Source organism: Myotis davidii, unplaced genomic scaffold (genome assembly GCF_000327345.1).
Source record: "Myotis davidii unplaced genomic scaffold, ASM32734v1 scaffold227, whole genome shotgun sequence".
In the NCBI taxonomy this organism is placed as follows: Eukaryota; Metazoa; Chordata; class Mammalia; order Chiroptera; family Vespertilionidae; genus Myotis; species Myotis davidii.
Genome location: NW_006298519.1, coordinates 95,751 through 111,195, shown reverse-complemented (window position 1 = coordinate 111,195; position 15,445 = coordinate 95,751). Strand labels below are relative to the sequence as shown.

The 15,445-nt window shown below is 40.6% G+C and overlaps 1 protein-coding gene across 1 annotated transcript in view; it reads right to left on the bottom strand.

Moving 5' to 3' along the window:
- The window catches only part of MORC3 (MORC family CW-type zinc finger 3), a 30,934-nt gene extending 20,359 nt beyond the window's left edge, over positions 1–10,575 (bottom strand). Inside the window, exons 1-7 of the mRNA XM_006774123.2 lie at positions 10,509–10,575; positions 9,386–9,518; positions 8,263–8,477; positions 7,579–7,726; positions 5,756–5,903; positions 1,575–1,703; positions 1,247–1,366 (exon numbers count right to left, since the gene is read on the bottom strand). Coding sequence (XP_006774186.2) covers positions 1,247–1,366; positions 1,575–1,703; positions 5,756–5,903; positions 7,579–7,726; positions 8,263–8,477; positions 9,386–9,417 — 792 coding nt within the window. The 5' untranslated portion in view covers positions 9,418–9,518; positions 10,509–10,575. The remainder of the gene's footprint in view (positions 1–1,246; positions 1,367–1,574; positions 1,704–5,755; positions 5,904–7,578; positions 7,727–8,262; positions 8,478–9,385; positions 9,519–10,508) is intronic.
- Between the last annotated feature and the right edge of the window lie 4,870 nt (positions 10,576–15,445).

The window sequence follows — 15,445 nt, the reverse complement described above, 5'->3', positions numbered from 1 at the left end:
GCCCTAACTGGTTTGGCTCAGTGGATAGAGCATCAGCCTGCAGACTAAAGGGTCCCAGGTTCGATTCCAGTCAAGGGCATGTACCTTGGTTGCAGGCACATCCCCAGAAGGGGGTGTGCAGGAGGCAGCTGATTTATGTTTCTCTCTAATCAATGTTTCTAACTCTCTATCCCTCTCCCTAAAAAAATATTTTTCTTAAAAGAAATAAAGTAAAATAAAAGTTGGTTTTAAAGCTTATTTTGTACAGGGTCAAGCATAATCAGAAATTACACATATGCAAATTTAACTGGGTGGGAAAAGGGCTATGTCTCTTACTTAAGTCAAATTCGTAAGTGGTAAATGATAAAAAGAATTTACATTCTGTGGCAAATACAATTATTTCTTTTGAATCCCAAAGCACTTGGTAACTAAGGCCTATTACCAAAAATGCATTTCCAATTACCAGTAAAATTCAGAAACTTAGTGGATATAAAGAGCCCGACATTCATTTACTTTCATAAAAATTCTGAGCTTCTGCTGTGTAAAATTTGTAATACAGAGACACACCCGTTGAATAACATTCAAGTTAAACCCATACTATCATACTATGTAGAGTTCACATAATTTTACAAAGAATTCAGAATGAAATAGAAACTGAAAATGAAAGTCACAGAATTAGAAAACAAAACATGTCTAGACTTAAAACCTTTAAAAAAATGATTTTCCGAATTGATCACTGAAGTCACACACACACCAAAAACAACAACACACCTTTCTGTGAAAACAGGTAAAGGATAAACAGAACGACACGGGACAATGTCCATCACCCTAAACTGAACTCCACAATGGCTATGGCTTAGGAGGAAGGCTCTATTTTATTTAGGAACTAACTCCAAAAAAGTAAACACCTACCAGCGACTGATTTTCAGGCTACTGAGTCAGCACTAGTTAAAAGCAACCAATTTCATTCCAGCAGGAAGTAAGCAGGGATCCAGATCCAAATGCATCAAAAGATCTGCATGGTTAGGTCTAGGGCATGTTACTTAGCCCGTTTCCTCATCTGTAAAACAGAGACACAATATTCTGTCCCCCTCATAACATTACTCAGGATCAAATCAGAAATTAATATCACAGTATTCTAAGTTCAAAAGCCATACCAACGCTATTAAAACACTGACGTTTAAAAGTCATTAGGCAAAAAGTGTACAATTTCACATCTGACCCAATAACAAGTTATTCTAACTTATGAAAGACATTTCCTGCTTACCTTTAACTGATATCCAACTTTTTCATAAGCTTTGATGAGTCTGTTTTTATGATACATCATTATCCCATAATGTTCTTTATTTTTGCAGTTGAATCCAAAAGTAATTTTCACTGTTTTCGTCTTAAATGTTAAGGAAAATTCTGAACACACCACCTTCCTCCCTTGATGTCATCCTTTCTATTTCATTAATTATTGAGTCCCAAAGTACAAAAAAAAGGGCACAGTTAGACAAGGTCAGAATCAGTATCAGGAGAAGAGGAGAAGTGGTAGGGGAGTACACAACTAATACAGCTCTATACGACATCATGAAAAGGAAAACAAAGGATACTAAAAATTTTGGTCGATAAACATCATGTTCAATGTAAGCAAGACTCTTCGAAACTAGTTGTGTCTTCACTTTCTGTCCACGTAAGATGATCTGCATTCTTGGCTTTAGGTATAAGATACTGCAGTAAGCCTGAAAAGACACCAAACACTATGTTTTTATTGGAATAATTATCTATAGATTTGTTCAACACGACTTAGACATGCATTTAAAAAGAAGCTGCCACCTTACTTCCTAAAGGACCATTAACTCTTCAGTAAAATAATACGCACTATATATACTTTTCACTAAAAATACTCAGTATATTATAGCCGGTAAAAATGATTTGCAGAAAAACAATCTATTGACCTATGTTGATATGTTAAGTGAAAAAGTTACAAAACAGGATGTATGGTATGATCTCACATCAATTTTTAAAAATGTATACATGTACAGTTTCTGACTCTTCTGTCAACTACATATATGGCTATAGTTTTAAAAACAACAAGTTTTATTTAGACAAAAATAAACATAATGAAAGGGACAGTTCCAAGTTTGAAAAGGAAAAATCTGATATAATAAAAGCCTAATATGCAAATCAACCACACAACAGAATGACAATCTCTATGATGCAAACTGACCACCAGGGGGCAGACGCTCAACTCAGGAGCTGCCCCTAGCCCAAGGGCCCCAGGCCAGCCAAGGCAGGTGCCAGCAGGGCCTTCCCCCACCCTTGATCGCTCCACAGATCAGCCCAGATCGCCGGCCAGGCAACCTACCCATGCATGAATATCGTGCATTGGGCCTCTAGTTGTAAATAATAAACCAACACACCAAATAGACAAGCATAGCACTTTTTCGAAAGTGAATTGTAGCCCAGCTGGTTTGGCTCAGTGGATAGAGTGTCAGCCTGCAGACTGAAGGGTCATGGGTTCAATTCCAGTCAAGCGCACATGCCCAGGTTGTGGGCTCAACCCCCAATAGGGAGCAGTAGGGGGCATTCAGGAGGCAGCCAAACAATGATTCTCATCATTGATGTTTCTATCTCTCTCTGTCTCTCCCTCCCTCTCCCTGAAATCAATAAAGAATATTTAAAAAATAAAAATAAAAAATAAAGTGGGATGTAACAATCAGTAGTCATCTAAATGCGTTCTAAATTCTTAATGCATAAAAGTTTATTTTAGAACTTTGACAAGTTTTGCATCCTAAAAATGTTTAAAATATGCTCTTATGTGTCTACCTCCAAGGTACCAGAAATCTCCAAAAGAAACGAAGTCAAGGACAGACCAAAGGTTCAACGTAAAACTAAAATTTGAACTTTTTCTTACTCTTTTTAAAATTTGATTTTTAGAGAGGGACAAAGAGAAAGAGAGAGACTTCAATGTGAGAGAGAGACACCAATCAGTTGCCTCTCATACTCTCCCCGACTAGGGACCAAACCTGCACCTAGGTATGTGTCCGGACCAGGAATGGGATGGGGAATAGCGCACAGGATGCCACTCCCACTGAGCCACACCAGTCAGGGCTTACTTTTTTCCCGCCTCCTGATTTCAAAATTAGTGGTGTTCTGTCATTTATAAAATTCATTAATGATATTTTAAAACATTGTATTCGTGATACACTAAAACAGTGGTTCCCAAACTTATTTGGCCTACCGCCCCCTTTCCAGAAAAAATATTACTCAGCGCCCCCTGGAAATTAATTATTTTAAATTTTAATAGCAATTAAACAGAAAGATATATATATTAATGTTTCTACCTTTTTCGTAAAATATAGTAAAGAAAGGTGTAAATTAGAAACATTGAAGTTTGATGCACCTGTGGCCATCACCACCCCCCTGGATCGTTGCAGCGCCCACTTTGGGAATTACTGCACTAAAACAACACCATCTGTTCTGCTGGACAAGATGCCAGAGCCCTAAAGACAAGAAAAACCCAAAGTGAAACTCTCACTTGTGAGGTTTAACAGTGAGGAGAAACAAGAGGCAACTTGATTATATCCCAGCCGTGGGCAAACTATGACCCGCGGGCCGGATCCGGCCCGTTTGAAATGAATAAAACTAAAAAAAAAAAAGATCGTACCCTTTTATGTAATGATGTCTACTTTGAATTTATATTAGTTCACACAAACACTCCGTCCATGCTTTTGTTCCGGCCCTCCAGTCCAGTTTAAGAACCCATTGTGGCCCTCGAGTCAAAAAGTTTGCCCAGCCCTGCTTTAGACACTTCATATTTTAGCAAGATTTTCTTAACCATTAGGAGATACTTCAGGAACACATTGTGGTATATAAAATAATAGTAATAGCTGCCCTTTTAATTAACAAAAAGCTACATGGTAAACTTGTAAACATCTGTGGGGAGCCAATATAGGGTTTCGGCTCCCCACAAACGTACAATGGATCCTTCAGCTTGGAGTTATGGAATCATTGCAGCACAAAAATAAAGGGAACAGTTGATGTATCTTATTACAATGACTAAGAAACTTTAACTTATTGTATCAATATACTAGAGGCCCAGTGCACAAAATTTATGCACGGGTAGGATCCTTAAGACTGGCCGGCAATCAGGGCCAATCTTTGGGGCAAACGATGGGTCAATCAGGGGGTTCCCTCTGGCACCCACCTGGGGTGGGGCCTGGTGCTGCCTGCTCGCCAGCTCCGCCCCCCCTGCCAGTCACCTCCCTCTGCAGGGTGACCAGTGAGGCGATCAGGGGGCCCCCGCTAGCACCCGCCTTAGCCGGGCTGAGGCCTATGGGCTGGGGGCATCTCCTGCATTGAGCGTCTTCCCCCTGGTGGTCAGTGTGCGTCATAGTGGCCAGTCGGTCCGCCAGTCTATCGATTTGCATATTAGGCTTTTATTATACAGGATTGTTATACTGAGATATTAATTTCCTCAATCTCAAAAACATAACCATTTCTCAGATCATTTTTCAGATATATTTATCACAAAATTATATTAATGTACATTATCTTTGGTCTATACATAATTTATTGCTTTAAGATGTGTATTCTAGAGTATTTTAAATTTAAAAAAATGAAACTCTGAATTTTGTATTTTTGATTGATTAATCAATATGGCCATTATAGGATACTAGAGGCCCGGTGTACAAAAATTTGTGCAGGGGGGTGAGGGGGTGGAGGGAAGGGTCCCCTCAGTCAGTCCTGTGCCCTCTCGCAGTCTGGGACCCCTCGGGGGATGACCACCTGCTGGCTTAGGCCCACTCCCCAGGGGATTGGGCCTAAGATGGCAATCAGACATCCCTCTGGCAGCCCGGCAGCCCTCGGGGGATGTCCACTTGCCAGCAGGAGCAGGCCTAAGCTGCAGTCAGGCATCCTGAGCCCTGCTGAGGAGGCAGGAGAGGTTCCCACCACCACCGCTGTACTGGCAGCCATCAGCCTGGCTTGTGGCTGAGCAGAGCTCCTCCCATGTGAGAGCGCCCTGACCACCAGAGGACAGCTCCTGCATTGAGCGTCTGCCCCCTGGTGGTCAGTGTGTGTCATAGTGACCTAGGGTGGGGGTCCCCACTGGGGTGCCTGGCCAGTCTGGGTGAGGGGCTGAGGGCCGTTTTCAGGCTGGCCGGCGACTGAAGCTCCCAGCCTCTCCTTTTTTTCTTTTTATCCTGGGGTTTGTTTAGCTTCTATAACTGAAACTATGTTGCCATCACTGAAGCTAAAAGCCCTCTCCGGCTTCGTGGCCACGGCCAGCTGAAAGCAGGTATCTGGGGTTTGTTTAGCTTCTATAATTGAAACTTAGTTGATTTCAGAGCTCAGAGCAGGGCCGCGGCAGGTGGGGAACCTTGGCTTCCTCCATCACTGGAGCAAGCAAGCCTCCTGCTTGCTTCAGCTGCGTGGCTGCCGGACACCATCTTGGTTGGCAGTTAATTTGCATATCGCTCTGATTAGCCAATGGGAAGTGTAGCGCAGGTATGGTCAATTACCCTTTTTGTCTTTTATTAGATAGGATACTTATTCCATTATATCCAATTTAAATAATTTAACTACATAGTGAGAGAATGACAAACACTGTTAGACCTGATGACTTCACAATTAAAAATTATTTATAAGCAAATAAAACCACCAGTGTGCTCATGCTGGCACATGTCTGAGATATTGCATTCAGAGATCAATGGTAGCATTTGTAACAAGTGTGCAACATATCTTCCACTATTTGATGCTTTTCTCACTTCTACGGGGCCTGGATACATACCCTCAGGGAATAGTCGCTTTCTGGGGCAATTTGGTCCATCCTCTCTTGTTTCTTGTACCCTTTCTTCCCTGTTATCTCATCTAAATCTTCTGGAATTCTGATGTCATATTTATCCTTCTCAAAATCGAACTCTGTTGCACTTTTATAGCTGTAAAATTAATTTTTTGAAGGAACAAAATTTTAACTTCATAACAAGATAAGCAAGGAAATACTACTACTTAACAAAACAAAACACCTCTATACACAGTAGGCACTATTGGGGGGGGGGAGCAAGAAATAAAATGAAAGAAAAGGAATCTAAGAAAATGAAATAATAAATAAAACCTTTATTCACACACATTGCTAGTGGGAAGGTCAAATGGTGGAGCTACTTTGAAAAACATTCTGGCCGTTTCCTAAAAAACTAAACGTGCACCTCCCTATGACCCGCCAATTACACACTGCTGGTCATTCACTGTAGAAAACGCAGACTATATTCCCGCAAAAATCTGTCCAGGAAGGTCTAGAGCAGTGGTTCCCAACCTTCTGGCCCTTTAAATACAGTCCCTCATGTTGTGACCCAACCATAAAATTATTTTTGTTGCTACTTCATAACTGTCATGTTGCTACTGTTATGAATCGTCATGTAAATATCTGATATGCAGGATGGTCTTAGGCGACCCCTGTGAGAGGGTCGCGACCCACAGGTTGAGAACCGCTGGTCTAGAGCTTATCTGTAATGGCCAACAACTGTAAACAACCCAGATGGCCTTCAGCAGGTGCCTGGTTAGACACCTGTGCTCCCTCCACAGGGGCTACTACTCAGCAAGAAAAAGGAAGCAAACTACTGCCACACAAGAACCTGGATGAATCTCCAGAGATTTATGCTGAATGAAAGAAGTCAATGGTTTCACACTATGATTCCTTTTATCAACATGCTTGAAATGACAAAGCTATAGAAATGGAGAATTAGAGGTCGCTGAGGATGAAGGAGAGAACGGCTGTGGACATAATAGGGCAACTTGAGGAACCGCTGTAGCAATAAAAATATCCTGTATAATGCCTATAACAGTGTCTACAGTTTTGCGAGATGTTCCCATTGGGGGAAACTGGGTAAGTGATGAATGAGATCTGTCATTATTCTTACAATTGAACATGAATTGCAATCATCTTAAAATAAGAAAGTTTAAAATGAAAAAAAACAAAACAAAACGAGGGGAGGTACAGGGAAGCAAAAGTAAGAAAAAAGAAAAAAAGGGAATACAGGAGGTCAGAAAAGCACAAGATTTAACGTATTTTTAGTTCACCATTATTTGTGCTTTATTCCTCTGGTTCAATATGTGTTAGATATCTCAATATTACACATTCATCCTAACCTTTAAAAACTTTTATTTGCAAAGGTTCTTATTCTCATTACAAGGACAAAAAACTACAATTTCAGCAACGCAAGTCTCATCAATATTTTTTCTCACCAGATGCTAAGTCATGCTTAGCTTTAAGTAATGGATTAAATGGACAAAGACTTCTCTTTTAATAGCTGGGTTTCTATTGTCTCATTTATTTGTTTGTTTTGAGGAAAGGGTGAATAACAGTAAGAATAGAGTGCTATAGAGACTAAACCTCAAGGCTAGGAAATTTATTTTTAATATGAAACTATTCCAAATTGAAGCTAAAGTGGCCTCAATAAAACACCCTTGGAAAAGAAATCATGAACTGAACCAAACACTAAGCCCCTTCCAATGCACTTCTACTCTGTACAATCCAGGGGTGAATGTCAGACAATCACTCCTGCACGTGCACTTTACCTCCTCGATGGTTAACAACTTTCAGTGGTCTACACTTACCTCCTAAGGTTCCAAATGATGATCCTCGTCCCCTTCTTCCCTATGATAGCATCCAGCTCTGCTAGTAAACTCTGCTCCGTGGGAAACAGAGAATGCTTCAGAATTGCAGCCAGGCTTGCCTCTGATTCCACTAAATTAATCATCTGTCGTATATCCTAAGTTAAAGACCAATAACATATTTTCCAACAAGTGCAATATGAAAACCAACTCAACAGAAAAACTACTTCCTAAATTATTTCCTAAGTTTTAAAGTGGCAGTCTAATTTCAAATGAATACCCAGGATGAAGTATGAGCAAGTTTATCACCCCTAACTAATGTAATGGTTCCAATATTTGAAATGTGGTCATACAGAGGATATTTTCCTAAAGATATCTTATTTGTCATGGTAATTAGTGAAATTTTCAAGCCAGACCACAAGTCTCATTAGCGCACAGTAAGACTGAAATAAAGAGGAAGGCTACAGAAGCTCAACATGAAATGCAACCGCCTAACAGCTAAGGACTTCCATGGCAAAATTCCCGCAGAGAACAGGGAGACAACACTTAGCCACAGACATAAGGTAGAGGCAGGGACAGGAATAGGAGCTAGAATGGAAGAAAATGGAGGAAGGCAAAAGGATAGAATGGTTCACATTATTTCTTCAGAGTTTCTACATCGCTTCTATTTCAAAATCCAAAGGATATGGTGTTGGTTGAAGGCCACTATTGGAACAACAACATGTTCTGCTTGTATGGCTTCCAAGTAGGTCTGAGACAAGAGGCCCACACTCATGGTTTCTCCATTTTTGGTAAAAACAATTGCATCTTTACCCAAACGCATAGAACCTGACTTGAAACCATTCCCATACAATCCAACTGGGACATGACCATTCACGGTGACTTTGTCACTGAAGCCAAAGCTAAAAAGAAAAGAAAGATTTAAAAAATAAATATGTATAATCTTCATGTTTTTAATTCAAAAACTATAATAAGTAAAGAGCCTAGTTTTGTATGCTGGCCTCATCCTTTCTAGATCTGTAATCTTGGGCAAGTAACTGCTAATCTGCCTTGGCATGTTTTCCAATCTCTGAAATGAAGGAAACGCAGTCTACATCATAGGGGTGTTTAAGGATCACACACGCCAAACAGGAGCGTGTGGCCTGGCACATGCTGGCAAATGGCCAAGTTATAATTCGGGTCCCTGGGCCCTTGAAATTGCACCCCCTGAAATCTCTCCTGTAGGTGTGGTTGACGCTCTTGTTCTCACCAAGCCTTGGTAGTATGGTTACTGATGGGGTGGCCTTGACTTTTTGGCAGCATAAGGAGTATTTGAGGAACAGTAAGACCTCTACTACCAAATTCTCCCTCTACCCTGCACCTGTGCTAAGTATTTCCGTTTCCATTTCAGGCACATTTGGCTTCATACTGACATCCAATACTGTGACCCTAGAACCCAAAGCCCATGACTCTTTTGTGCTGCTTCCTCATCCTCTAAATGATCCCTTTAAAATTACCGTCCCCTCCCAAAGTGGTAAGTTTCATTGGAAATACTGGTTAAAACTAATTTACACTAAAGTATAAATAACTGACACCAATGTGCTACAGCTCTATAAATGGTGGAATTCTACATTAAGTCGGACATGCGGGGAATGATGATAAGAATGGTAGGGATTGCCTAATAACCTAACAGTAGAAATGAAGGAAAACTTAAGAGAATAGAGCACTCTACGAGTTCTTAAAAACAAAAACTATGGGCAAGAATACAACACATGAAACCCTTGAACTAGGTAAAAGCAATGATTTTAAGAAGTGTGACACTGTCACATACCTTAGCATTTTATGTAATTTATCTGAAGTCATACCATTCCCATTATCAGTGAACGTTAAGCATATGTGCTTATTTATCACTGTTTTGTCAATCCATATTTGTTTAGCATTCACATCAGGATCGTATGCATTATCTGAGAAACAAAATTTGAGAAATTTTGTGTTTGCATTTTTAAAAACGCAACTAGTTCAGAACAATCATTTAACAAGCAAAAGAATAACATATTTTAAGGACATTTAAAAAGTTGAAATGTTAAGAACTTGTGAGATTTAAAAACATAAAACTACAACATTGTACCCTGCTATATATCGCTCATGGCTATTACAGAATTAACTCTTTCTGAAGCCCTCCATTCAGAGAGCAAGTGGAATCACTTCCTACAGAGATAATCAAGGGAAGGCCTTCTGCCCAAAGACCAGCCAGGCCATATATCACAGGGAAGCTAAGAGCTGGTGTCAGCTAGCACTCGAGCAGATATAGAAGGGACACATTTTCTGCTAAGCACAGATGAAGGTTTACCTTCTGCCGCGTTCTTCAAATTGTGTCTCTTTTCAATAGTTAAAAAGAAAACCACAGGCCCCAAATGGTGTTCCTTTTGCTAAAAAACTATGATACCAGACCTAGCTGGTTTGCTCAGTAGTTAGAGCATCGGCCTATGACTGAAGGGCTTTGGGTTAAATTCCAGACAAGGGCACATATCTCCGTTGCAGGCTTGATCCCGTCTCTCACATTGAAGTTTCTCTCTCTTTGTCTCTCCCCAACCCTTCCACTCTCTCTAAAAATCATTGGGAAAAATATCCTTCCCAACTATTAAAAACATATTACTATTTTTTTATAGATCTAGTTATTTTATAATCAGAATAAAAATATTTTCAACATAAATGCTTTATGAACTTAGTGAATTAAAATACTTTCACAATAGTATAGGAAAGTTGAACACTGATTAATTTGACTAATCTGACATCCATTTGAGTAACTGTCATGCTAGGTAACTTTTACCCATAGTGTTATTATTCAAGATACATTTTTTTTTAATAAAGCACACTTATGCAATATTTTTCAATGAAAACTTTTTCTAAACTTCAATTGCAAGTAATAGATTACATATGAAAATTTTACATACCTATTAATTCAGCAACTGCACTGAATGGCCAAGTGTGACTAGTAGAATTGGTATGTAAAAACTTCGGGCAAAGCTGGAAAAAACCCATGAGTCATGTAAATTAATTCAGGTCTTACTTTTAGGAACAGAAACTGAGAGAAAAATTCTGAGGTTCTAATAAAATACAGTGAGCAAGAGAGTGAAAGTAACCAGTCAGGACCTGTGGACCAACGCACAACAGTCAGCTCGCATTCGCATCAACTTCTACAGTGACCGCCAGACCCCATAGCATTTGAATGCATGAACTTTCAGGACCATTTCCCACAACCAATCACAAGTGGTCAGCATCTCTTCCTTACAGCTGTGCACGCCCCCGGGACTAGCCCCACCTTTCCCACCCCACCCTTTTATCTGTAGCCAATGTAAATTCTTTCAAAACAACTTGTATCTGTCTTTCCCAAAACATAGCGCCCATCACCTCCAGGACTGTGACAGGTCCGTCTTCTCCACCTGGCCTGCTGCTGGTGATTTAGACTTCCTGTCCCAGGACCTGGACCTTTGCTGGCTGGCATTTGGCTCAACAAACCCTTTCTTTCAGAAAAGCTTTCAGCCATGAGAATATTTTTGTTTGTTTAACAAAACCAGTGTAATTTTCTGTCCTTTCATTAAACACTGAGTCCCAGTAAAAATAACTTAGCTGCTTCTTTCAGGATATACCTGAAAAATATTACCTAGAAGATTCCTGGAAGATAAGTCTGTTAATCATCAAGTTTACTCATCAAGACATTCCTCAAAACCCTTGCCCTCTAATATCCACCAATCCAAAGTCATGACATCATAAATTGCCTAATCCCAGAGTTACCAACCTTGCAAGACCTACCTCAAAATCACCCAGCCAAGGCTCCCTAATCTCGCTACTGTGACACAACTAAGGCTGTGTTAACGGGGTGTTTTCTACTTAGGGCCCTTAGGCCTAATAAACTTAGCTTTGCTTTTTAATCAACAGCTTTCTGGTGGTCTCTTGAAAAGTCATCACAGTACTATGGCAGTAGTGTACCAGGTACATCTATAAACCCTTTAAACTATGTTCAAATGCAGCAAACCTTCTTGACTTCCAATGATTCTATGTTTGATTTAATTCACATTAGTAAAGTATGAAAGAATATGCCAATCAACCTCACGAATAGGGATCTCTACATGGCTGAGTAATGTCAATATCAAATGTATAAACACGCACAAATGCTTTACAAGGCTGAGGCTTGATTGAATACTTCAACATGCAGAGACTTTTCATGCAAGGAGGATTTTATGCATTCATTGTGAACAGATTCTATCGTATTTAAGGGAAAAAAGAAGGCACTTCAAGTGTTTCCTATGAAGAGCCCTAGAAATGTGATTCGATTATAAATTAAATCGGCCACAAGGTGTCAGAGAGAGGTCTGCCTTTCTCCACACTAGGTTTTGGATAATCCCCAAGAACTCGTCCAGCATTAGGCTGAAGTACACATGTGAGAAATGGTATTCCAGCTGGAGGCTGTGTAATTTGGATTTGCTGCAGCATGCATCCATGCAATGAGGGATATAAGCAATCAGACTTTTGAAAGCACACATCACAGAGAGCCCTTCATGAAAATCAATGTCCAGACTTTCATCTTGCACAAGCAGCCTCTTCTCCAATTAACCTACTTGACAATGTGCCAGCACTCAGTCCCCCGCTTCCTGCTCAATTGTCATTCTACAATTTATTATTTTTCAATGGCATATTGCTCCACCTTTCTACATCTTACTATGGGACATGGCATTAAAGCAGCCGTGGGCAAACTACGGCCCGTTTGAAATGAATAAAACTATTGAAAAAAAAGACCGTACCCTTTTATGTAATGATGTTTACTTTGAATTTAGATTAGTTCACACAAACACTCCATCCATGCTTTTGTTCCGGCCCTCCGGTCCAGTTTAAGAACCCATTGTGGCCCTCGAATCAAAAAGTTTGCCCACCCCTGCATTAGAGTATAGAGCCTTTAGCTTCCAAAGAAAAAATGATTAATCAAACACCATGAACCCTTAGGGTTTGCCTCTATTTCATGCATTTCTGTCAGGTATGCATTCTGGAGTTAGCAATGTGGTATTTGGGCCCATGTTGCAATACTTTGATTTTAGATGTATGGAATAGTGGGGCAGTAGGAATGTCAAATTTCATTTAAGGACTTCATCGTATACACAGGCTCCAAACTGACACAGTACAAATGGTTACTGAGAAGAGTCCCAGGAGAGCAAAGCAAAGAAAGCATCAGTGAGAAACAATGAATGTTAAACAGTTGGTTTTTGGGTATTGAAACACAGCAATTGTTTTCAACTATTTTTGATACTAACTGGAAAGAAAACCACTTGAACAGCCAAAGCCACAGTGTAACACACACACACACACACACACACACACACACACACACGCAGACCATGATGTGGAATGTATTAAGTGTATGATCCTGGGCAGTAAACTTAACCTCTGTGCCTCAGGTTGTAAAAATGAGGTTAAGAGTATCAGCTTACAAGATTGTTAAGAAGAATTAAATAACTTATATTTGTAAATGCTTAGAATATCTGGAACATAAGTATTAGAAGTGTTTTAAAAATGTATTCTTTTAAGCCCTGACCAGTTTGGCTCAGTGGATAGAGAGCCCTTGGATTTAAGGGTCCCAGGTTCAATTCCCGGTCAGGGCACATGCCCAGGTTGTGGGCTCGATCCCCAGTAGGAGGCGTGCAGGAGGCACCCGATCCATGATTCTCTCTCATCATGGATGTTTCTCTCTCCCTCTCCCTTCCTCTCTGGAATTAAAAAAAAAAAGTATTCCTATAAAGGCACCACTAAGTTGTAAAAATAAGGAAAATCCTCAAGGATCTCAAGTAAAGAAGGTAAGATTAAGAACAAAACTAAGATTTTAAAATGGGGATGCACTGAGGGTTAGATTGGGGTGCTTAAGGAAACACAGGGTTTCGGTTTTAATGGCGACTCTGGGGTAGATTTGGCAGAAGAAAAGCACACACTGAGCCTCCCACCCCCTCAATAAAAGGAGACAGGAAGGAGGGAATCTGCCTAATGCAAAGTTTGTCTGTTTTGGTCTGGACTCTAGGTATTAAAAAAAAACAAAACATGAAGATGTATAAGGTGTATAACATGAAGATGTGCAAAAAGAGGCAGGCCTTCAACTGCGTGCCTGGTTGTAGAGCAGCCCAGCTTACAAAACCTGCAGAATTACTTTGCAGACATGGCCCCAACCAGGCAGCACAGGATCCCCCAGGTCGTTATTTGGGGAATATTTGGTACATCATCTAAAATAACACTTCAATCCACCAGGAGAAAATGTGACACCCACCCCTCTAAGTACTAGGTAAAAGACATCACCCTACAACATAGATATCCCTTAAGATCACTAATTTAAAAAGTAATTTCCAAAAAAGGTGTGCACACACGCACACATAAATGAGATGCTATGAAGACCACAAATTTCTTTTTAAATCAATAGTCGCAAACTTGAAATAATTTTTTTTTATATTTGTATTGATTTTTAGGGAGAAAGGAAAAGGGCTAGAGAGGTAGAAACATCATTGATCAGCTGACTCCTGCACTCCCCCTATTGGAGAATCAAGCCAGCAACCTGGGCATTTGCCCTGACTGGAAATTGAACCGATGAACTCTTGGTACATGGGCAATGCTCAACCCCTGAGCAACATCAGCTGGGCTAAGTAATTTAAATATAAAACTTTTAAACAAACAAACCTGAACACACAGAGAGCATTTACCTTTTCTCTGTCCTGAATCTGCTCTCTAATGAAGGAGAAAAAAGAATAAAGCCAGAAGAACAAAATGAATTAATAGTAGACAAAAGTCAGTAGTTTGGAAATTAGAAATCTTAACTGACTTAATAACCTGGAAAGAGAAAAATCTGAAGCAGGAGATAAGAAACCCCAAAAGAAGGCGGCCAGGAACCTTGAAAGAACCTTAGAAAGCTTAGGAATTAGACTTTGGTGCCTTCAGAATCAAAGGTACTAGAGCAGCGGTTCTCAACCTGGGGGTCGCGACCCCTATGGGGGTTGAATGACCCTTTCACAGGGGTTGCCTAAAACCATCGGAAAACACATATTGAATGTATAATTACATATTGTTTTTGTGATTGATCACTATGCTTTAATTATGTTCAATTTGTAACAATGAAAATATATCCTCTACAGATTCTGCCCCCACCCTTTTTACTGGGTGTTTGGTGTTTGTATTTGTTTCGTTTATCTATTGGTTCTGTGGTGTTTTCTCCATGTATATATATGTATTTATTTTCCTTTTTCTTTTCTCTCCTTTTTATTTTTTTTCCTCTCTTTCTTAGATATCATTTGTACTCTCTTTTCTCAGGTGGTCACTTATATAGGGGTTATCAGTGTCATGAGTACATTCACGCTCTGTTCCCCTTGAGTCATGTCTTGTTAAGGTGAATTTTATCCTGTCTGGCTAAAGTGCTAGAGAGCAAGCCACATAAGCAGACACCTGGAGAGGAGGAGCAGCGACGCGTGCAGCTCACTCCCGTCCAAAGAGCAGCAGCCGTGCAAGCAGCCCACCCCAATCCGAGGAGCAGCAGACTTGCAATCAACCTGTCCAAGTCCAAGGAGCAGTAGCCCCACAAGCAGCACACCACACCAAAGGAACAACAGCAGCGTGCAGCCAGCTCCCATTCAAGGAACAGCAGCCACGTGAGCAGTCCACCCCAGTTCAAGGAGTAGCAGCTGCATGTGTAGCCCGCCCCCATCCAAGGAACACCAGCCTCATGATCAGTACACCCTGTGTTTGAGGAACAGCAGCTGTGTGTGAAGCCTCCCCTCACCAGCCAGAGGAGCCACCACGGCTGTGAACAGCACCCACCAGAGGAGCTGCTGCCAACTGAGGAGCAACTGCTACCACAACCGTCCGA